Below are 25522 nucleotides of genomic sequence, written 5' to 3' on the forward strand. Positions count from 1 at the left end.
GCCCTTATTTATATCTTCATGTACGATTTTTTTAATATAGTTAGTTCACGCAAAAAACAAAGAAAAGTCACTTGAATTTGATACTAAAAAAACTGGAAATGATATGTTTAAGATTTTTTAAACTCACATGACATTAAAAAATAAGAACATACCTGCAGTGGTACATGTAAAAATAAAAATAAAATAATTTGAAATGTCAATGATCATAAATAAGTATAGAAAAAAATAAAATAAAATTAAATGTGTTATTTCCCCCCTAATTATAATAAGGATGTATTGAGTAATGAGTATGGAGTACTTGCACTCCCTTATCTTGACGTGTGTATAATTTTTGTTTTTGTTTTTTATTGATAGAGACAAAACCTATTTCAATAATTTTTACATATGTCGGTTGGGAATAAAAAACTCAAAAAAATACAATTTACTTGTAATTGAAGTGGGTGAAATGTTTACTAAACTACTCAAAATTTATTGCACGAGACACATAAGATGATGTCTAGCGATATAAATGTGTTAGGTAGATCTACATAGTCTACGATATAGTTTAGATTAGGTCAACTTTGGTCGTTTACATATAGTTAGGGGTGCTAAATGAACCAGGAGCCTTTGGCTCGGTTCGTGAAGATCTGAGCTTACATGTCTAAAATTGGTTGTAGGAACCAGACTTGGATAAAAGCTCGTTTAGTAAAAAGGTCTCAGACTCCAATTCAAAAGCTCGACCTTAGAGCCTCTCAGGTTGACTTAGTATATTAATTTTTATTTTTATTTTATAATTTCTATACTACTTGTAATAGCCCTTTCTTTTTTCTCAATCTATTTTACCATTTAGTTGGTTAAACAGACTTTTTGAATGATTTTGTTCTATATTATATTGTTTGGATATACATTAATTTTATGAATATTTATGAAATTACTAGTGTTGTTGATTGTATAGTATGTTGGGATAAATTTTTATTGTTTTATTTTTTTAAAACAGACTAATAGGCTAAACTAGGCTTTTAATTTTTGTAAATAAGCCAGGTCACATGCCGGTAATTATATTCATAATAGGTAACGGGCTTGGTCAAACTGACATATTTAAACACATGCTTAACCTTTTAAGATCAAAGTTCACATCGACTCGGCCCATTAACACCCTTACGTATAGTTAAATTGAGCAAGCCTAGGTTTTTAAAAAAATCTATTTAAAAAATAGGCCGTATGCTTTTTTTTACATGTCGGACCTATAAACCTACAAACCCGTCTACGTTATATTATTTATTTTAAATAAATTTATTATTATGATAATTTAATAATAAAATAATATTATTTTAATTATTGAATATTTAATATACTTAACCAGACTAAAAGACATAGATTAAGACTTTCATTTTTTAAATATAAATTAAATTAGATTTATAATTTAAACCTTCACAAAACTGACGTATCATGTCAAACCTAAGATATTTTATATAGATATAAACTATTTAAGCGAAAGCCCGAAATGGTCAAATGGGTAGGGTCGGACCATATCGTCTCTCTAGGAAGTAGGAGGTCATATGGTACTGTTATCAACGTTAGAGTAGTTAGTGTTGTTGCTTGCTGTGCGTGAGTGAGTGAGTGAAATGGAGACTCTTTCCTCCTCAGCTTTCAGCTCTGCGTTGGCGTTCCCATCTCTCAAAACTTCACCTTTCTCCAAATGTTGCACCAGCGCCTTTCTTCTTGCCCTTGCCTTGAGCAACAACACACTAAGGTTGCACTCCTCAGAATTGGTACCCAAGGAAGGTACTCCTCTTTCTCCTTTTTTGCGTTTTTTCTGCTTCTGGGGTCTGCTCATAACAGCTTAAATTGATCAGATTTTGTTTAATCTTGCAAGTTATTGGCATTTTTTTGAGCTTTTATTTCATGGGTATTTATAGTTGACTTCATACATACCCATTTAATTGTTTATTTCTTACCTGATTTTTTACTAACTAGATGATTATGCATGCTTCTATTCTTGTTTTAACAAATGGTCTTCGTAGAACGGTTATGACTCTCTCTTATGATTAGGGAATGTTGGCCACCTATAAATACCCCTCTTCAACCATGTAAGGAACATCTTGAATCCATTGTTTTATGAGTTGTTACTCTTCACAAAAAACAGAATCACCATGCTCTCTACACCATTCACCTTCTCTCAGCCACCACCTGATATATTCACGGTGGCTCCTTTGCAGAACTTTGGTCCATACTAATAATACCATTATCTCCAAGAGCACTATTACATTGAGATACTTCACATGAAAACCGACCTAATCTCATCACCAAACAGTTCGTTGGTGTCGTCTTTGGAAATCGAACCCACTACCGCATGGTTAAAAGCTGTTGAGATATATAGTCCCACATCGGTTGTATGTGCAACTAATGTGGAGTTTATAAGACCTTGGACACTCCCACCCTTTGAGCTAGCTTTTGGGGTGGTGACCTCAAGGTTCTTTACATGGTATCAGAGCTCGCCGTCCTCCACTTTCTCTTGTGGACTTTCTTAGCACAGGTAGGCTGGGCCTGTTACATCTTCCACTCTTCAAGCCCAATGGGCTCTCGTGTGAGGGGGCGTGTTGAGATATATAGTCCCACATCGGTTGTATGTGCAACTAATGTGGTCTTTATAAGACCTTGGGCACTCTCACTCTTTGAGCTAGCTTTTGGGGTGGTGACCTCAAGTTTCTTTACAAAAGCCATTTTAATTTCTTTCCCGATTTTTACTAATTAGATGATTATGCATGTTTCCATTGTTGGTTTAACAAATGGTCTTGGATTCCTATGTTTATGTTGGGTTTATTTATAATTTCATTATATTTAGTGGCTTAGTGCAGTCCAGTACTAGAGAGCTCAGGCATACGAGACCAGAGACAAACTCATGGCATCACATCCAGAGCTAGCTGAATAAGGGGCTATTCAGATTGTAATAATCAAAACAACTGGTGACAGAATACTATCACAATGGCTTGCAGACATAGGTGGGAAGGGCTTGTTCACAAAAGAAATAGATGAGGCACGCATAAACGGTGACATTGACATTGCTGTCCACTCAATGAAAGATGTTCCTACCTACTTACCTGATAAAATAATTCTACCATGCAACCTTCCACGCACGCGAGGATGTCAGAGATGCATTTATATCCTTGAGTGCAACTTCGCTAGATGATCTACCCCCTGGAAGTGTTGTTGGTACTGCTTCACTCAGACGAAAGTCACAGATACTCCACAGATATCCTTCTTTAAATGTAAGCTAGTACTGTCATCATTTTCCCACTGTAATGTGTCCTCAATTAGTATTAAACTCAGTACTCTCTCTTCTTGACTTTTCTTTCTTTCTTTTTTTCCTTAGCCTTTTTTCTTCTCATTATTATCCTAAAAGCCTGAAACACAAAATTATGAGAGAGAGATAATGGGTAGTAGTATCATCACTTCATTATCATTGTTGTTTTCATGTAATATGGCATTTAACTGAGAAGCATCTATTTACTGACTTTAGTACTATAATTTATATATTTGAGGTCATCTATAGGTGGTATTCGAATTTTGGTTTTTCATATTCTGATTTTGGCCCATCGTAGATTGAAATCAATTGCTATAGCTCCGGGATTCTTTATGATATTTGTGCTTAAAAGTCATCCTCTAGATTGTGCCATGGGACTAACACATATTGGATGGTTTCTCTATTGATCTGATCATGGTCATACTTAAAGCATATGGAAATGGGGGCGGGTGTTGGTTCATACCATAATCATGTGTGGTATGATTTTAGTTTTCTGGACCACTGATTGATTCTTATTGATTTTTATATAACCTATAATTTTAATCTCAGGTGCAGGAAAATTTCCGTGGCAACGTCCAAACAAGGCTTAGAAAACTCAGTGAGAGTGTTGTCCAAGCTACCCTTTTGGCATTAGCTGGACTCAAACGGTTAACTATGACAGAAAATGTGACTTCAATCCTATCAATTGATGATATGCTTCCAGCTGTTGCCCAAGGTGCCATTGGAATAGCCTGTAGAAGTAAAGGGCCGACCCAGTTCAAATACCCACTTCGTGAGTGTCTGGGGAAGGGAATACTCTAGGCAGTTCTTTCCCCTGCTTTTTGCAGAGAGGCTGATTCGAACCCGCGACCTGACACACCACGGCAAGCAAGCTTACCGCTGAGCCAAGCATAGCCTGTAGAAGTAACGATGATAAAATGGTGAGTGTTTAACTATATAGCATGATCTTTACATTTGTCAGACTTGTTGAGAAGATTTTTTTTAGATATTAATTGTGTAATGTTAGATCATATTTTGTAAGCTAAGGTATCATGTGTTCTGGTCAATCAACAAAGAAGCTGTGGCAGAGATAAAAACTTATCTTGAGTCTTCATCTATTAGTGTAAGCTTGAAGAAAGAATCATTGATAATGGCTGGCCACTAACTGGGATGAAATGGCTTGTGGATATCTATCTATCTGGAATCAGTAATGAAGTATGTACAAGCTGGCTGAGGCTTACAAGTGCTAGGGAATAGCTCAAATTAGCTGTTATAAAGATGACAACTAATGAACTTTACATGTAATGTTATTGTTGATATTATAGTGTTTAGATGGGGAACGATTTTAGATTAATATTGTGTATAATGATGTCATACAAAATTCTAATAAATGCTGTCCAAACCATACAATGAACTCTCCCCTAACATACACACACGTTCATCCCTTTTCTTTCAAAAATACAATTTAAGAAGAGAAAGGTTTCGTACTTGATACAATTACATTGTTTAACTACTCTATATTTGCAATTTTCTGGTTGGCTGATTTTGCGGGCAGAATATATTGCTTCGCTGAATCATGACGAAACAACATTAGCAGTTGTTGGGAACTCGGTTCCCTCAAGCTCGGCTCAGGGGCCTTTTGCGGAAGTCAGTCAACAAGATCTTGATCTCGGATCTCGGCAATACCTTGGCCTGAACTTCACCAGGTCGGGCAGCGCAGCGAAAAAATCAAAAACGAAAAACATGAGGGAGAGAAGAAGAACACAACCAGTTTTAACGTGAGAAAACCTTCTTCAATGAAGAAGTAAAAACCCACGGGACCTAGTCCAGATCAGAAATCCACTATGAAAATAATGGTTACAAATAATCAAATACACCAATGTGGTGGTTAACTCAACCTCTCAAACAATGGTGATAATCAAACTACCCTAGAGATGTTTCACTCAAACTCTCTCTAGAGATCTATCAAATGCAAAGCATAAAGCTTTACTCAAACAATCAAACAATTTTTCTCTCAAATTTTTTTTTTTGACCTGGCCTCCACCCACAACTGATGAGTATATATAGAGGAGGTGGAAATTAGGGTTAGGGTTTTTAGGAAACCCCTCAAATGGGCTTGGGCTTAGCATTGAAGAAGGAAGCCCAACAAATCTCCCCCTCCAACTTCAATGCGTCGGCTTCAGCATCAACCCGGCTCCTTCACAGCAGTCTTCAAATTTTCTTGCTGGAACCGGCTTCGTCATCATGTCGGACCAATTTTGGTCAGTGTGCACCTTGACGAGTTCGAGCTCACCACCTTCCACCACCTCCCGGATCCAGTGATACCTCACATCAATATGCTTAGTGCGGGAGTGATAAGTTGAATTCTTCGCAAGATGGATTGCGCTTTGATTGTCACAACCCAGCTCGTACTTGTCTTGATCATGGTCGAGTTCCATGAGGAACTTCTTCATCCACAGCATCTCTTTGCTTGCCTCAGTAGCGGCAATGTACTCAGCCTCAGTTGTCGATAGTGCAACACATTTCTGAAGTCTTGATTGCCAAGAGACAGCTCCTCTGGAAAATCTCATCAAATATCCTGTAGTCGACTTCCTCGAGTCGGCGTCTCCCCCTAAATCAGAATCCGAGTAGCCTTGCAACTCGGCTTTTCCTTCTCCAAATCGGAGACATAAGTCGGTCGTAGCTCGGAGGTACTTGAAGATCCACTTCACTGCTTCCCAGTGCTCTTTGCCGGGGTTTGACAAATACCGGCTTACCATTCCAACAGCATACGCCAAGTCGGGTCTAGTGCAAACCATTGCATACATCAAGCTTCCGACGGCGGATTGGTATGGGACCTTCATCATCTCATATTTGTCTTCATCAGATCTCGGACATTGCTTCTGGTTCAGCTTTATGTGTCCGGCTAGGGGGGTGCTCACTGTTTTGGCTTTCTCCATGCTAAATCTCTTCAAAATCTTCTCAATATATTTTTCTTGACTCAGCCACAGTAGCTTCTTCTGTCTATCTCGGATGATCTTGATTCCGAGAATCTGCTTTGCAGGGCCGAGGTCCTTCATTGCGAAGGACGAGCTCAACGCCTTTTTCAGGGCGGCTATCCTCGATTTGTCTTTCCCTACAATAAGCATGTCGTCAACATATAATAACAAGATCAAAAAATCTCCAGCCTCATACCTCTTCACAAATACGCAGTGGTCGGCTTCTGTCTTCTCAAACTTATGATCAGTCATGAATGATTCAAACTTCTTGTACCACTGCTGAGGTGCTTGCTTCAAGCCATAGAGGCTCTTCTTCAACCGACATACCAAGTCTTCTTGGTCTGGAGCTTGGAATCCTTCAGGTTGCTCCATATATATTTCTTCTTCTAAATCACCGTGAAGAAATGCCGTCTTCACATCCATTTGTTCTACCTCGAGGTCCATCGAAGCCGCCATGGCTAACACGGTTCGGACCGAGGTCATTTTCACCACAGGAGAAAAAATCTCCTCAAAATCAACTCCTTTCTTCTGATTGCAGCCTTTCACTACAATCCGGGCTTTGTATCTCGGCTTTTGCCCGTTCTCTTCATTCTTAATCTTGTAGACCTATTTGTTTTTCAGAGCTCGTCTTCCTTTTGGCAACTCAGTCAGCTCATAAGTTTGATTCTCATGCAGAGACTTCATCTCGTCTTGCATTGCCTTTTTCCATTCTTCTTTCTCTGAGCTCATCACAGCCTCATCATAACTCTGAGGCTCACCGTCTTCAGCAACAACAGTGTATTCATCAGATGGGTATCTCGTAGAGGGTCTTCTTTCTCGAGTTGGATATCTCGGCTGTTCTTCAGCTTGAGGACCTGGTTCATCATTCTCATCCCGGATCTCATCATCAACTCGGACCTTAGTGTCTTGGTCATCTTCAGCTTGTTGCTGATCATCGTTTTCTTCATTCTCTTGATTTTCTCCCCCTGCTTCAGCTCGGACAGGAGGGATGGGTTCTTCTTGTCTGACAGTAACCCAGACTTTGGGCTTCGAGATGTAATGAATGTTCTCATGCTCATGAAAGATCACATCTCGGCTTCTCACGATCTTCTTATTGATTGGATCCCAAAGTCGGAACCCGAAGTCACATCTCGGCGAACCAAGATAAATGCATTCTTTAGTCTTTGCATCAAGTTTGGCCCTTTCATCTTTAGGGATATGCACGAAAGCTCGGCATCCAAACACTTTCAGTTGATTGTAGGCCGCTTTCCGACCTGTCCAGACTTCTTCTGGAATTTCTCCTTCAAGTGGCCGTGATGGTGAGAGGTTGATTAAATCAACAGCAGTTTTGACGGCTTCTCCCTAGAATGATTTCGGCAATCCGGCATTAGATAACATGCTTCGGACCTTCTCTTCAATAGTTCTGTTCATCCTCTCAGCAAGTCCATTCAACTGTGGAGTCTTGGGGGGCGTCTTCTCAAGTCGGATCCCGGCCGCTCTGCAGTATGCATCAAATGAGCTGCAATACTCACCACCATTATCAGATCGGACCACCTTCAATTTCTTGCCAGTCTCCCTTTCAACCATAGCATGGAATTCTTTAAATGATTGGAGTACCTGGTCTTTAGACTTCAACAAATATACCCACACTTTGCGGGAATGGTCATCAATAAATGAAACAAAGTACTGAGCTCCTCCAAGAGATTTCTCCGACATGGAGCAAACATCAGTATGGACGAGGTCAAGAATATTCCTTCGTCTTCTTGGTTGATCCGGTCTCACAAAAGAAACCCGGTGCTGCTTTCCAGCTAGGCAGTGCGTGCAACTCTCCAACGCTTGGCCTTTCAACCCGATCAATAATCCTTTCTTGTTCAGGATCTGTAGCCCTTTCTCGCTCATGTGGCCGAGGCGCTTGTGCCATAGCTCCAAGCTAGGTTCATCTCGAACAGAATTGGCTTCTCCGCCATTGATCTTTCCTTGCATCACGTACAAGGAGCCTTCCTTCTTACCTCGGGCCATGACCAAGTTTCCCTTGGCCAGCTTCCATCTAACACTACCAAAGTAGTTTACTAACCCTGCATCATCAAGCTTGCCTTCCGAGATTAGGTTCAAACGCATGTCAGGTACATGCCTCACATCCTTCAACACAAGTCGGCATCCGACATCTGTGGTCAGTGTTACATCGCCAACACCAACAATCTTGCTGGTCACCTGATTTCCCATCTTCACGACTCCAAAATCACCACCTCGGTAAGAGGAGAAAAAACCTTTGTGTGGAGTAACGTGGAAGGAGGCACCGGAGTCAACAATCCAGGTGCAGTCATCATATGCAACATTCAAATAATTATCCTCACCAAGGAGGAATATCTCGGCATCCGGGTTGGCAGCTACCGCAGCGGTGCTCTTGTCTTCCCTCTTCTTGGGAATAATCTGATCCGGCTTCACAGAGCCGTTCTTCTCATCATTTTGTAGGGTCCAGCAATCTGGCTTCTTATGGCCTGTCTTTCCACAGTAAAAGCACTTCAACTCATATTTCGGCTTTGACCGACCTCTGGACTTGTCTCGTCTGTCACGACCTCTACCCCGACTTTTGCTTCTACCCCGGGAGTCAGATTTCCCTTTGTTCTGAGCAATATTGGCCTCAGACGTACTCGAAGTACCTCGTTCTCTTCTCCTGGATTCTTCGCCCAGGAGGCTGTCTGTCACGACATCCATCTTCAATTTTCCATCTGGAGTCGAGTTATTCACGGTCACCACCAGAGTATCCCAGCTTTCTGGCAGTGAGCTCAACAGCAGCAATGCCTGCAATTCTTCATCAATTTTCATATCAGCCTTTGACAGCTGATTCTCAATACCTTTGTAGGTGTTCAGGTGTTCAATCATGCTCATGTCGTCCTTGTATTCAAGCTTAACAAGTCGGCGAACCAGGTGTGCTTTGTTCCTGGGAGTCTTCTTCTGAATCATGGACTCTAATTTCGTCCACAACTCATATGCGTTTGTGAATTCGGACACGTGTTCAAAGAGGCTTTTATCAATATATTTCCTGATCGTGGCTACCGCCTTCTGACTCAGGATCTCCCACTCCTTATCTGTCTTGCCTGCTGGTCTCTCATCAAGGATAATGGGCTCATGCAAATCTTTGCAGTAGAGATGATCTTCCATCATTGGTCTCCAATAAGTGAAATTGTCTGCGGTCAACTTGAACATATCTCCATCATGAGTTATGCCACTGGTCTCCATCTCGTCTCCCTCAGAACCCGTCGAACCCGGGCTCTGATACCACTGTTGGGAACTCGGTTCCCTCAAGCTCGGCTCAGGGGCCTTTTGCGGAAGTCAGCCAGCAAGATCCTGATCTCGGATCTCGGCAATACCTCGGCCTGAACTTCACCAGGTCGGGCAGCGCAGCGAAAAAATCAAAAACGAAAAACAGGAGGGAGAGAAGAAGAACACAACCAGTTTTAACGTGAGAAAACCTTCTTCAATGAAGAAGTAAAAACATACGGGACCTAGTCCAGATCAGAAATCCACTATGAAAATAATGGTTACAAATAATCAAATACACCAATGTGGTGGTTTACTCAACCTCTCCAACAATGGTGATAATCAAACTACCCTAGAGATGTTTCACTCAAACTCTCTCTAAAGATCTCTCAAATGCAAAGCATAAAGCTTTACTCAAACAATCAAACAATTTTTCTCTCAATTTTTTTTTTTTGACCTGACCTCCACCCACAACTAATGAGTATATATAGAGGAGGTGGAAATTAGGGTTAGAGTTTTTAGGAAACCCCTCAAATGGGCTTGAGCTTAGCATTGAAGGAGAAAGCCCAACAGCAGTTTCATGTGAAAGAGTCTTTCTTGAGACTTTAAATGGGTCTTGCCACACTCCTATTGCAGGGTATGCCTGCAGAAACAAGGATGGCAATTGCTTGTTCAGAGGATTAGTTGCTTCCCCTGATGGAACCCGTGGTATGAAAATCTTTACAATAGTTTTATTCAATTTGACTTCTGCTAGCTTAGTAGCTTCTACAGCTTCAAAAGTTACTTTTTTTTTTCTTTTTAAGAAGAATCCACAATATTTATTAGAAGAAAAAGTTACCATTCTTTAACCTTGCTTGTGTATGTTCAGTGCTTGAAACTTCCAGAATTGGTCCATATGCCATTCAAGATATGATGAAGATGGGTAGGGATGCTGGGGAAGAGCTTCAATCTCGAGCTGGACCTGACTTTTTCACTAGTTAGCAACCTGTATCAAAAGGGACAACTCCCAGGTTTGTTTATTCTTACAACCACGTAAAGACCAAAATGTTCATATGAGTTCGGAAAAGTGAACCACTCGTAGGGATCAAATTGTTGTATCTTGAGGTGTGATTGGAAAGCCAAATTTTTGTAATGTGTATTTTTCCCTGCAATAGTGAAGTTTTAGAACTCATGCTCAACACGGGCGTTTGGTTGACTCATTGTCTTGTCATTACTAGGAATCCGTTTGGTACAAGATTTAAGTGACTTACAAGTGTGTTACATGAATCTTTGCTACATGAATGCTTCATATATTGAAGTGATCATGCATTAATTGTTAACTGGTTTAATGGATATGATTATGTAAACGAAGGGTATATAAGATTCTTTTGCTCCAACAACATCTTGCTAACAGGTATCTCAGTACATTGGCTAAGAAATGTGTAATACTTTTTTTATTAATTGCTTCTATGTACTTGAAAAAGGAAATAATAAATATTTTTCAACTTCTAAAATACATTAGATATTTTAGCTTTTATTAATATTCTCTATATCGACTTTTATATTATATTATAATTATCTGAAAAAGAAAAAGAAAATAGAACAGGGTTTGCCACTAATTTATAAATAGAATTGTTCTGGATTCATGTGATGAATCCTATATAGGCTTTATTAGATATGGGCCTTATTCATTTTTGTTTTTTTTTGCAATAAAGCCTTATTCAATTTAGACTTTTGAGTCCTACTTCAATTCTTTCACTCTCATGTAATCTTGACATCTATGGCTCCCTGTGAAGTACTGACACTTGAAAGACCTTGACGTGTCGTGTCCGACACTTCTTGACACTCTCCGACACTCCAACACGCATTGTAGAAACTCAAAAAAAAGTTCAAAGGTTGCATTGCGTTGCATTTTTAGTTTCAACTAATAGATTCGTTAGATTACGATTATAATTTTATTGAGTTTAATATAAATATTTGGGATATCTTATGTTTCTTTGCAAAATTGATGGGTATTATAAGTTTAACTTCATTTTTTTTAATTATTGAATATTAAATATAATATACACTACATAAATAAAAATTATTATTTAATATCACAACGTGTCCTAACGTGTCGAAATCTAACAGTTTTTAGAATTAACGTGTCGGAGTGTCGTATCGTGTCATGTCACGTGTCCCGTGTCGGTATCGTTGCTACATAGATGGCTCCTCGACGAACCAGAGTCTGTACCATGTAATCTTGTTTTTTTTTTTTTTAGCGTTTTGCCCTCCCATCTAAAAAAAATAAAAAAAAATGTTAAACATCCCATTTTCAAAATTTTAGTCTCCTTTATTACTATTGTGCATACACCAACCCATTCACATTCTTATATTAATTACGATCCTCCTAAATGGAATAATAATAATCTTCTCCATATTAACAATTTACGTTTACCAGATTAAAAAAATTACGTTTAAGTATTAGTATATCTCTTGTTGCTGCAGATCAGAAAATTTGCAACAACACTTATTTTCACTAAGATCCGGTTCCGTATCTTGGAATTTTTTTTTTCTTAATTTCAGGATCCGGCTCCGTATCTTATGTAAATATATTTGCTGCAAGTTTTTTCATCAGCAGTGATAGCAGAAATGAGGAACCCTAGTATAATATAATCAATATAAATTCAACCAATAAATTACTAACATAATAAGACTCGTAAATTTAATATGCAAAACCGTTAGGTGTTATGTAAATCAAAAAATAATAATTATAATTTACAAGTTTCGATAGAAATTTAATCAATTTGTAAAAATAATTGTCATTGGATAAATTATTCTACTTGCCTTTTTTTTGTTTTTTTTTGTCTATTATTTTTCAATATTATTAAATCAGAATTTCATTATGATATGATCATGTTGGAAAATGAAATTCTAATATAATAATATCAGAGAATAATAAACAAAAATAAACAGAAAAACTAGGTAGAAGAATAACGCATTGCAAAAGAAAGAAATTAATAAATAAAACAAGGGATAAACTAATCTCATGTTAATGGGGATAGCTTCTCTTACGTGAGTGGCACAAAATTAAGGTAGGTCTCATTTTGATTTTTTTCCTTTTTTATTTTTTAGTGGGACCCATTAAGTTTATCTCACAACATAAGATATACTCTCTTATGTAACATGAGATTAGTTTATTCCATAAAACAAGTGCTATAAATATTGTATTTATTATTTTGTCGCAATAACTATATCTATATATATATATACATTGACACTTGGCATTTGACACTACTAGATTAGTCCATCTACATTCTGTTGTGATTCGAAGCTGAAATTTCGTCTTTGTTGGCTGTGTGAGCAAAATCCACATTCTTCTTCCTCGCACGGTAAGTGTCTCAAATCGTTATTGCTCATTCAATTGTTCTTCTATTGTGTTTTTTGCCTTTCGATTTCATTGTTTCCGACCCCCAAAAATCCAATTTTGAGTGGAATCCGCAATGGGAATTGCGTTGTTGTGGAATCTTCAAAACCTATGGCCCTTTTCGGCATTGAGAAGCGACGAACTGAGAGCTTCGAAGCAATTAGTGAACAAATTGAGGATACCAGAGCACACAAAGCAATTTGTTTTGGCAGTGCGTGACCCTGAAACCCAATCCCTAATTTACATACTCTCCGCTGTGAATTTATCTGAGCGATCAGCCTCTGATGCAGAGTGTCTCATTAGGGAGATTAGACCTGACGCTGTTGTTGTTCAGGCGGGTCTTTCTCCCTTCACGCAGATTCAGTCTGAAGAAGAAAACACTCGCTCTGATAAACCACTACCAACTTCTTCCTTTGGGGTAATCAAACGTTGTTTTGTTGATAAAATTGGTAGGGATATGTATGAGAGTGTTGCTGGAAACTTTGTGCTGAGGGAGATTTTTGGGACCAGTTTTCATGGCCACTTGTTGGCGGCCAAGAAGGCTGCTGAGGATGTAGGATCGTCGTTCCTTGTGATTGAGTCGCCTGTAGGGAACTCTGGTTGGGGTGGTAATAATAATAATAATAATAATGATAAGAATTCTGGTGGAGTTGATGCGGGAAGCGGTTTTCAAAGTCTTGTTAGTAGTTTGGTTCCTAGGCAGCAAGGTGCTTCTTTGGCCTCTATGACTTTGGAAAGGTTTTCTCTCAATAATGATGTCCGGGTGCTGCTGGGAAAAGCTTTATCTGGTTATATGGATCCCCTATTGCTTAGTAACACTAGTTCTGTTTCGGAGGGGGGTTCAGTGGAAATTCAGCCGGCAACTAGTTATGAGACCCCGGCTTTTGCCAAGTCTATCTATCCTTTACTTGAGGACTTGCATAGTATATTTAGTGATCTTCCCTCGATAGGGAAGGCGCTGGCACATTTGCAAAAGATGCTATTGGATGTAAACAGAGGTGAGGTTCTTGACACGAGAACTGTTTCTGAGGTCTATACTTTCCGAATTGCTGTTGAGGGGCTTAGAATAGCTCTAAATAATAGGGGGTTACAACCAATTGACAGGAAAGGCATTCCCAAGTCAGATAAGATTGAGTTCTCAGAGCTTCCGGTTGAAGACAAGTCACACGTGCTCTTTGCACAGGCCATCCAGAGTCAGACTGATAAGTTTAAGACCATTGTGGCAGTCGTAGATGCCGGTGCCTTGGCAGGTCTTAGGAAACACTGGGATACTCCTCTTTCTGGTGAAGTCAAAGAGCTGGTTGGACAACTAATCACAAATTCTGAAGGTAAAAGGGTTGTTTTAAATCATAGTGACAGGAAGCGGTTGTTAACAGATAAACCTGTGGTGGCAGTAGGGGCTGGAGCTACTGCAGTTTTAGGAGCTTCATCCTTGACCAAAGTAGTCCCTGCATCAACGCTGATGAAGGCTGTTACTTTCAAAATTCCAGCTTCACTAAAAATTGTTCTCAGCCAGATGCAGAGAACACTGGCTTTTGCTGTTGGCCCATCTAAAGTTGTGGGTCCAGGGTTTGCAACTTCAGGAGCCAAAACGTCTGGTGTCCTGAAGGCAGCTGTATCTGCTGAAAAGATTCGAGCCGTTGCTCACAGTGTTATAGCCTCTGCTGAAAAAACCAGTATTTCAGCTATGAGAACAGCATTCTATGAAATAATGAGGAAGCGAAAGGTGCAACCTGTTGGGTTCTTGCCTTGGGCTACCTTTGCAGGAAGTGTTGGAACTTGCACGGGCTTGCTTTTGTATGGTGATGGGATTGAGTGTGCTGTTGAATCTCTCCCTGCAGCCCGCTCAATTGCTAGTTTGGGTCGTGGGATTCAAAATCTACATGAGGCATCTCAAGTAGTGATGCAAACAGAAGGAACTAGAATCCAAACAGCAATAGAATCTCTAGTAAACAGAATAAAGAAGGCAAGGGATCGATAGAGAAAGAGTGTAATTCTTTTTGCTGTACAGTTGTCATTTTATTCATAAAGTGATGAAAACCTGATTGGTAAGAATTCAAGAAATATTTCTGTACATATATTTCTGTTACAGAATGTTCTTATTTTATGGTGACCAACCTTATATTACTATGAAGCGTAGATATACATTTTTAACAATTATAGTGGACATGATTACAGAAACAAATTTTTTTTTTCTTTTCCTAGCCATTATGCTATCGGTTTCAATCACAACAATTTATCCTTCCATTCTTTGGTGCATGGACAAAAGAAACTTTCTTAGCATCTTTGTTTCATGTTAACCCTTGAAGCAGACCTTATCTGATTCGCTGATATACATATTGTCAAGAATCAAGAAAACCTGCATCTTTTAAGGAGTAAATATGATAATATGATGATCATCCAATGAATAAGTTAGTGAGCCTCCCGCACCCGCACATAAAAAGAAGATTATTTTTGCAGCTATTTTGCTAGAACCAGAAATCTGAGGCCTTTTAATATGTTAGAATATTATTTGAATTAATTTTGTGATCATTGATGATCCAAGCTAATAGAATTGTTTCTTTACATCTAGTGATCCTGAAATTAAATTTTCTTACTTGTCTGAATTTATCAAGGATCATTTTAATTCTTACTATTTGTTGAGGAATTTATACCAGGAAGCATGTAATTCAACAGAGAATCTTACTCCTACTGACAGAAATTCAATTCAAATTTCATGATTTATTGATCTTCTATTTAATGTTAAGAGAGTCAAAAACTCTTGAGAGGTTAATAGTTTTTGACATCTTTTCTGATTGGAAACTAGAATAGCACTAAATATAATACTGTTAATTAGCATTTGGCAAAATACTAATTCCCCTTATTCCTATAGTTTATATGTTGGAGAAAACATATGCATGTGCTCTCCTCCTTTCCTTTTGGTGAGACTCTAGTGTACAATCTCGAATTTAATACCTGGTATCTTGATTATCTGGATATTGAGTTAGTTATTAAAGTTGCAAGTATGTGGAATTTCAGTTTCTTTTCTCTTGTTTGAGGAAGTGGAAGAGAAATTGGGATATACTCGAATTTCGTCATGTTCCTCGCAAATTTGTTTTTCATCTCATAAGCTAATTCATTACTGCTTTGTTCTTCAAAATGGTGGAAAGGGGACACTAAATTTAGGATGACTCTTGTTCCCATAGAAGCTTTTTTCTCAGGTGTCTCATGCTCAATTTAAAACAACATTCTCTTATAAGGCAATGTATCTGTGAAGATGTGGTACCCGTTGTGTACTGTAGCCTTTCCTAATATAGTAATATGTTACCTGCTTTTGTGCTTGGGTTGAAAAAGCATTATGTGATACAATTTAAAGTGGAACATACCAATTATTTTCTTGATGCTTTGCTGCTGAAGATCTGAGATGAGTGTGTTCTTCTCTCTCCTCCAAAGTCTGAATACCTATTTTTTGCTATTATGGGAAATAATGAAATTGGCCAGGATACTATATTCCTTGAATAGTATGCATATGATGTTAAGATTGTGTCAAATTTTATTCTGTTGGTCTTATGGATGGTACCCTTGATTGGGTTAACTGTCTGTGCTTTGATCTACATGCTTTCAAAATTTGTTTCATTTTTAGTTTGTTATGCCCTAGAGCCTTAGTTTCATTGTCACTAAATCTATTTTAATGACTAATTTTGGGTTTAGATCTCATTGAGTTTGCTTTTCCGCAATTTATAAGGCCTACCTTTCTCTTCCTCAAACCAGGTCTCACAAGACCATGGTAGTTAAAATCTAGATTTAAATCTTAAAATTCCGATCTTAACGATTTATTTTTGCTAAAACAATTTAGATTTCACTTAAAATTGTTTCCAATATAAAATCCCGATTTAAACATTTACTTAAGTCCCGGTTTTAACTATTGGAATGATGTTAAGCAAGTTAGAAAAATTGTTGAATATAACATTGCTGATGTTTCATCCGAAGATGAATGGATTGTGGAAAATGAAGGAACTTCATCTTATGATGAAAGTTTAGATGAAGACAATTTTGAATGATGTAGTTGAAGATCACGTGGAACAAAATGTCTTCGATGATAATAACTTGAATGATTTATTAGCTTAGACCCTTAGAGTGTGACAATTGTATGCAAATGTATAAGGATGGTGACAAGTAGTCTATTTTTTTATTTTTATTTTTATACATAAGCATATGTATATAAAAATTTAATTTTAGAGTGCAGGTAAAATCTATAATTTGTATTACGATTTACGATTTTTTATTCCCTTTCCGATTTTAGGTAAAATCCCGATTTTGACTACCTTGCACAAGACAATCTTAGTTAAGCTAATGTTTACTTATTATATAAGGGAAAAATATTTCTCAAGCTGCTTGAGATAAATTTATAGACAATCTTAGTTAAGCTAATGTTTACTTATTATATAAGGGAAAAACATTTCTCAAGCTGCTTGAGATAAATTTATCTCCGGCTATCTCAAAACTACGTCGTTTTGATTATTTATTTCCTTATATGTATTGATTCACCCTTGAATGGTTATGATTCCGCTTTTCTCTCTCTTCCTTTATCACCATTGATCCATCTTTGTACGGTTATGATTTAGTAGCCGGAGATAACTTTATCTCCGGCAGCTTGAGAAATGATAAGCCCATTATATAATGCATATATTATTGGGGAGGATTATATTTACAAACTTTTTGTTTATAAACTACACTATGTACTCTTGGAATTATATTAGGTTACACTATGTATTTCCGGAAGTACATAATAGTATAATTTGCAAAAATTTGTAAAAGGATCCTTCTTTTATATTGTTTACATAAAGGGAAATACTACTCTCATTTTACATGAGGTAGTTATCTCATTTTCTCTCACATCGAAAATCGCACCTCTTCTTTTTTCTTTTTCTTTTTTACTTTTTAATGGTGGACCCCACTTAAACTCTCTCTATAGCATGAGATAATACTCTCATGTAATATAAGATTAATATTCCCCTTACATAAATTATGAAAATGCATGCTGAACATTTAAGGTTTGTTTGATTCTTTTAAAAATAAAAGTTGGACTTTCGTTTGATTGATAAAATGGTATAATTAGTCTACCAAAAAAAAAGGTATAATTATTGAACAAAAATAAATCAAGCGATACCATAAATTCTTAAAAATTTGTGAATCAATCATTTGTATTACCCAGTTATATAACTTATCGAGAGGAAAAGATTAATAATTTCTACCTTTTCATTTTCCCAACTTTATTATGGGAATAAAAACTACACATACAAAATTTTATAATAAATTTAAAATTTGTATTATTTTATCTATAGATATCCGTCAAATAACTAATAACATGAAAAAGTGTTATGTGAATCAATCATTTGTACCACACTATTTTATTCTATTTATATTATCTCTTAGTATACATTAAATATAATCTCATCGATTGTCGCTTTTTTTTGTGTATGCATGCGTGTGTATATATATATATATATATACACGAAAGATTCAAAATTCAGTCATTGGACTGTCCAGTGAGTGTATTGTGATTATATTCTCCCGCGAGAATATAGTGCAAAAATATTACAATGATATTCTTCAGATGTTCTCCCGGGAGAACATAGTTATAATATTTTTTGCACTATATTCTCGCGGGAAAATACAGTGCACTGGACCAAAATTACACCCAGTCACTTGATACTCACTAAGTCCATATATATATATATATATGGGTCATGATCATTTTATACCAGTGTAAGTTACACTCTTAATCTTGTCCTTTGATCCCATTTATATCTAAGGGCTCTAATTTTTTAGTAATATGAGCCATTTGATACAAGTGGATCAATGGTCAAGATTAAGTGTAAGACTTCTAACTCTTACACCGGTGTAAGAATATCTTGCCCCTATATATATATACATATATATATATATATATATAGAGGTAGGATCCTTTGACACCAGTGTCAAATTTCAAATTTGACACCTTATCTGAGAGCCATTAGATCAAAAGAATCAATGGTGTCACATGCTTACAAATCAGAGCCCTTGATTTTTTGATCTAATGACTCTCAGATGAGGTGTCAAATTTGAAATTTGACACTGGTGTCAAAGGATTCTACCTCATATATATATATATATATATATATATATATATATATATATATATATATAAGTTTATATTATATTAATAAACTTTAGGAAAATAATATTGATGGCTGTACGTGACATATTAACAACGAGATAGTATGAACATAGGCATGCTAGTGCTATATAAACTTGTACAGACGTTTTAAAATGTTATTATTAGTAAATATCTATTCATGCATTCATCAACAATATTGTTATCTTAAATTAATTGGAGTCGGTGATAGATGAACTCAAAAAAAAAAGTTATGAAAAGATTGAGAAAAATGATTATATATATATATATATATATATATATATATATATATATAAAAGGTTTGATGTTTGTCATTTTAAGTGAGAGAATGACATAAGTAATGAAAATTATGGGGGGGAAGTGATAATTTTTTTAAAATTTAAAATTTAAATAATAAAATATTAATTTGTATCTTTCTCTATCTTAAAATGACACAATTCAATATTATAAAAAATGAAAAACATTTTTTCATATATATATATATATATATAATGGCTTTTTGACCCTTTTGCCCCTCATTAATTAATTAATAACCAATTTGCCCCTGATCAAGAACTATCCACCAACCTGCCCTCTTTTAGTCGACTACCTTGCTGTTTTAGTCGAGCAAATGGTCAATCTTCAGAAAGTGGACTACTGCAAATTTAGTCGACTAAAAAATCATCTTAATCGACTACATTTTTGGGATATTTAGTCGACTAAGTATCGATATTTAGTCGACTAAATATCGACGGATTTGTTTTTTAAAACCCCCCATTCGGCAGAGGGGGAGTAGGATGACCTAATCGACTAAGGAGGCGGCCCAAACCCCAAATCCGCAGGAGCAGCTGGAGAACGCCCCAAACCCTTCCCTTAGGCGTGTGGATTGCCCCCAAATTTGGTCCAAATCGTGAAATCTGAAGGATAGGTAAGGTTTCTTAACTTGCATTGTGTTTTAGGTTTAGGAATTTTTTGTATTTGTTTGTTGTCCGAATTTGTGAACTCTAATCAAAGCGTTTGTTGTAGGTTTTGTAACCCTAATCTACTAAGGTTTATTTTTTTGCATTGTGTGAATTTTTTTGTTTGAAAAGTTTGTATGCGGCAAAAATTTGCTTTTGGTTTACAGCGCTTATGTTGCAAGTTTTCATTACCATCATGACATGTTTCATATAGTTAAATGCTGACATGTTTCATTGTAGGTACCCTAAACAAATGACGAGCCGCAGAAGACCAAGCGATGAGGGCAATGAGTCACTTGAGAGACGCACCAAGCATAGGCAAGAGCGGCCTTCTTCGTCAAGGCGACAAGACGAAGAGCCTGATACTGTTGACCTCCCGTATGGGTATCTGTTTGAGGACGACCCTGCCGTCCATGCTTCATTCGTACGTGACCATTTGAACCGGCCGTTATGTGCTCCAAAATCTTTGGATACAGCCTTTTTTGATAAGGAGGGATTTGAAATTGTGGGGGTGTTGGAGGCGACACATCTGAGGGTGTTGGCTGAGACCCTATGTCCGTATTCAGAGCTTATGGTGCGGGCCTTCTACCATAACCTCAGCTACGTACAGGGCGAGCTGAGGTCGAGGGTCTATGGAATAGAGATCATCATGACGGCACCTGCATGGTTGGAGATACTCGGCTATGATTTTGACTCTTCTCATACTGTGGTGTATGACGCTGATAGTGGTGTAGTACTTCCAGGATATGTACGAGAGGATGCCGTGCAGGAGCAGAGAAGAGTCTGTGGGGAACACTTGCACTATACGGTGGGGTTGCTTTCTGTGGAGTCCCGTATACTACACTATGTCCTCACCCACGTTCTGTTTCCGCGATCTTTTAATCATTCCAGGGTGTTGGAACATGACATTCCCATTATGTGGGCTATCCGACATGCCCAGATGGTGAGCTTGTGTCAGCGTCGAAATCACCCTCTACGTCAGTATCTGACGTGTCACCTAGTGGAATAACACTCTCAGGTTCACCGTCCTCATCGCTGTCCATATCGGCATCCTGTTCATCCTCATCTATTTCCCGCAGTGTTATCTGACTTATGACATGTGCAGGTGCAGATAAATTGACTACTCTTTCTTCATGACCAAAATACGGTTCACTTCTTGTATGCATGGGTGCAGATGAAGATTGACCACAATCTAATTCAACATATATCTCAATAAAATTTTGAAATTTTCGGTCAACAATTGCATCTATGACACATTCGACATCTTCATCATCACATATATCGTTACCAATGTAGTAAATAGCATCCTTACCAACTGTTGTCTCTACCCTGGCAATCATCCGTTGAACGCATTGGCTGCCTTGCAAACCCAATTTTTGCTGAATTCTCTCCTTTAACTCATTGTATGTAGTGCCCCGTTTGATTTTCAACATTTTCGTTTTTCCTTCAAATTGAACACCATTGGGGCCTTCATAATGCTTCCATCATAGTAGATCATTGTCACATACATGTTTGGACTTGTGCTCATCTTCCTCACGAAATTGGGACTTGGGTTCTGAAATTGGGGGTTTGGGTTCGGATTTTGGGGTTTGGAATTGGGCAATGACAATGATTTCACAATATTAGGTCTGTAGAGATGGTGGGATGAAATACAATCGGATTGAGAGGATTACACATGAACAAAGGGAGCTATTTAGGTTTACACAACAACAACAATCGAAATGAGACCGAAAACATGGAAAATATAGGGTTTCAGTCGACATTTAGTCGACTAAATATCGATACTTAGTCGACTAAATATCCCAAAAATGTAGTCGATTAAGATGATTTTTTAGTCGACTAAATTTGCGGTAGTCCACTTTCTGAAGATTGACCATTTGCTCGACTAAAACAGCAAGGTAGTCGACTAAAAGGGGGCAGGTTGGTGGATAGTTCTTGATCAGGGGCAAATTGGTTATTAATTAATTAATGAGGGGCAAAAGGGTCAAAAAGCCTATATATAATAGTATCCATAAAAAGTAGTACACATTGCAAGGAAAAATAAAATACAAATAAGGATATATAAGAGGACGTAAAAAAAAATAAGAATAAGAAGGTAAGAAATAAAAAAAAAAATATAGGGAAAAAAAAGAGAGAACACAAATAAATAGATAAAAGAAAAAAGGTTAAAAGGAAAAATGAAATAGAAAAAAGAAGGAAAAAGAAAAGGGGGAATATAAAGAGGAAAATGATTAAAATTGGAATGAAAAACACAAATAAAAATAGATCTTACCCTCCACTATGCTTGTAGCTTTTTTACGCTCTGTCCTAAGACATATGGTCCGTCAATCTATATCTCACTCCATTAAATCTTATTTTACTATCTTTCTCCAAATAAGTTTCAGTCTATGTCTTCCTCTTTTTATGTCAAGATTTCGGTAACAAATTTTTGTTCTTACGGAAGCATCCAGGGCCTTCTCATTATGTGCCTAAATCACCTCAATCTATATTCTCTCATCTTTTTCGCTATCGGTACTATTCGCATCTTTTGTCGAATATCTTCATTTCTTATTTTATCCATTCTCGTATAACCACACATCCACCTTAACATCCTCGTTTCTACCACTCACGTTATATGTTCATATTACCTATATCTTAGTCAATATTCAGCTCTATATAACTTAGGAGGCCTTATTGCTATGCTATAAAATTTTCTTTATAATATAAGAGAAATTTTGTGATCACAATAAAATCTAAATCCACTATTCTCTTTCATCCACCTTATTCTAATTATACTATTTATATGCTCATAAATCACTTCACTTTTTCCAAAACTGATTCGAGATATCTTAAAAGGATTGTTGTTGCAAATCCACGTAGATTCCACTGAGCGAAAGAATCAGGGACTTGTTTAGAAAGAAAACAACTAATTTAAGTAAGGAACTCTCATATAATCCTGCTTTTGGTGAAATATAAGTTAATTGTTTTTGGCAAGTTGATTGGGTTCTCACATAGAAAAGGTGCTTCTGTTGTGACTGATATCAGCAGCCTCATATCAAGAAGTCTATATAATGAATAATCAGCACATTTTCTTCTCGTGTAAGGAAAATGAGGCCCTATGATAATCTCAAATTCCTTAAATATTATAAAAGCTCACTTGAATATATGAACAATTTTCTTAGCCCAAACTTATATTTGTTAGCCGAAACAATTGCATATGTGATAATAATATATAGGATTTGTATTTGTCATTTAACATGACACAACAAACTTTCTTATACACACAACATTTTGTAGAGCGCACACTTTTTGAAGAAAAAAGAAAAAGAAAAAGAAAAAATTATGGCACGCAAAACAAATCTCTATAACATTACACAATCACTTTTCCTACAACATAACTCTTATAAAACCATAATATATTATTTACCTATACAACTGTTCACGGCCACTTAGACTTAATTATTCAAAATCAAATTTATAGTGAACTATGATATAATAGCCCTAACTTAATTAATTAGCAAATTACATGTAATTAAATAATTAAGCATGTTTTAGTGAGTAAAATTAAGTATAAGGCTTAATTAAATGAATTTGAGTCACTTTAGAGTTAAAAAGTGTACTTAGTGAAAATTAAGGAGTATAAATGGGTGTCAGAAAAAGTACCCAAAATATAAAATAAAAGCGGAAATATTCCTAGAATAATAATCCAGACTTTTGGGTAAAGTTTGGTAATTAATGGAGTTGAGTAAATAGACGAACCAATACCCGCTTAAAGTCACTTAACATAAGTTAAGTGACCAAAGCTACTAAAAGAGCCCCATTTTCCCCAATCCCCCGTCGAGCCAGAAAGAAAAGAAGGAGAAAGAAGAAGAAGGAGAAAGGAGGGAGAAGGAAGGGAGGAAGAGAGAGAGAGATAGCTATTCTCAACCGATTGGAGCGATTCAAAAGCCTAAATCGCTTAGAATCTCGTCCTCATCATTAATCCAAGCTTGGTTCTTAGTGGGGAGCTTTGTGTGGTGAGATATTGCCCCTCAAAGTTTCGCCCCTTTGTGAAATTTTGGGGTTTTGAGTGCTTCAACCTCCATTGAAGATTGAGGAGTCATCAATCCTTGGTTGTGTGATCATTAGTGGTAAGACTCTAACCCTTGAACCTTGCTTTCTTGGAAATTTCATGATTTAGGGTTTTCATAAATAGTGTTTTAGGGTTTTGTGAGAATTTGAGTAAATTGGCTATGTTGTGGTAGAATTGAGACTTAGCACATGTTGAGAAAAATGCTAGGAATGTCATTTAATAGGTAAAAATGAGCCTGGTTAGTTAAATGACTATACTTGGTATATTGCAAGATTCTCATGCTTGTTGATGAGTATTCTCGCAATGTTGAGTTATGGTGTGGTTGATTGGTTATTGATTGTGCCTATATGGTAGTTAGGATTGAGGCAATCGGACCAACCGTGATAGAGCAACCATTGGAGCAAGGAATGGAGTTGGATTAGCTCCTTGAACTAGGTAAGTTCATACCTTGTGGTTGATGAGTTGTATAAGTAGTTGATAGTAATGAAGTATTATTGATGCAATGTGTTGAATTGCATTACATCGTGTGTAGGTGTTAATAATTGAAGTAGATACTTGTTGAGATTGGTGAAAGAACAAAGGTTAATTGGAAGCTTGAGGTAAGCCTTCGGACCTTGGGTGTAATTCCCTTAATTGTTCCACCAAGCCCTGAAAGGGTAGTGGTGATTATAGTGTATATAAATGCAATGAAATAGTGTAATGCTTTGTTATACGTATGTATATGCATTTGGTGTGGCATAGGATGGTGTTTCCCTATGTGGTATATTGCATGACAATGCGTAAATCATACTTGGTAGCTTAGCTGGCCAGTAAGACTATTTGCATCTGAGTTTCCTTAGGACAGCTTGAGAGCTCGAGGAATTTCTCCTGGAGATGTATTGCACTTTGCATAGATATGTATTTACTGCATTATTATTGTTATTGCTATTACACTGATATGGAACTGTGGGGTGGAGAGATGCTCTAAGGACCCCTGGTTTACTGGATATATTCGTATATCTCACCCCGTGTTGTGGGGACCCCCTTTCAGGTAAGGATGCTGCAGGAGCCACCAGTGGCAAGTGGCCATACTTGGACTAGTAGTGATGCATGAGGATCCTATATTTTGATATTATACATGTTGTTTTGTAGCTCACATGTATAGGATTGTAATTAATAGACAATTGATAGATGTATGTTCTGTTTATTTGGAATGGACTTAGCCTATGCTCATGCTTTTGGTTATCTCTTTGTTGATGGGAGCCAAGGGAGTGATCATAGTGTTTTGTAAGCTAAGTTCCATGAATTGTAATGAACATGATTTGTAATTGATGATTACCTTAAGCTCATTATATGCATGCCCATTATGTATTGGATTGTTGAGCTGGAAAACTTGATTATTTACCTATTGCTAAATTTGGGAATGTTGAGAAAACAAAGGTTATGCTGCCCAAATTTTAGTATAATCCATGAGGAGAGGTTTGATCCATTGAGGCTTGCCATGGGGATGCCCTTTCCCTAATTGTGGACTT

General features: G+C 37.1%; 1 protein-coding gene, 1 long non-coding RNA gene and 1 pseudogene across 2 annotated transcripts; all 3 read left to right on the forward strand.

Moving 5' to 3' along the window:
• The first annotated feature begins 1678 nt into the window (after nt 1-1678).
• Nucleotides 1679-10542, forward strand: LOC133303681 (porphobilinogen deaminase, chloroplastic-like; annotated as a pseudogene).
• Nucleotides 10543-12754: 2212 nt separating this feature from the next.
• Nucleotides 12755-14999, forward strand: LOC133303697 (uncharacterized). Its single transcript, XM_061503654.1, has 2 exons — nt 12755-13473; nt 13516-14999. Exons 1-2 carry the CDS (start codon nt 12942-12944, stop codon nt 14844-14846), a joined length of 1863 nt encoding a protein of 620 aa, XP_061359638.1. The 5' UTR covers nt 12755-12941; the 3' UTR covers nt 14847-14999.
• Nucleotides 15000-23792: 8793 nt separating this feature from the next.
• LOC133303680 (uncharacterized) lies at nt 23793-25225 on the forward strand. The gene is made up of 4 exons (XR_009750499.1): nt 23793-24069; nt 24370-24446; nt 24544-24610; nt 25042-25225. It is a non-coding gene; the product is annotated as an uncharacterized LOC133303680 (long non-coding RNA).
• The last annotated feature ends 297 nt before the right edge of the window (nt 25226-25522 follow it).

Source organism: Gastrolobium bilobum, unplaced genomic scaffold (genome assembly GCF_033153095.1).
Source record: "Gastrolobium bilobum isolate Gb01-03AN ecotype WA unplaced genomic scaffold, APGP_CSIRO_Gbil_v1 utg3235, whole genome shotgun sequence".
NCBI lineage: Eukaryota > Viridiplantae > Streptophyta > Magnoliopsida > Fabales > Fabaceae > Gastrolobium > Gastrolobium bilobum.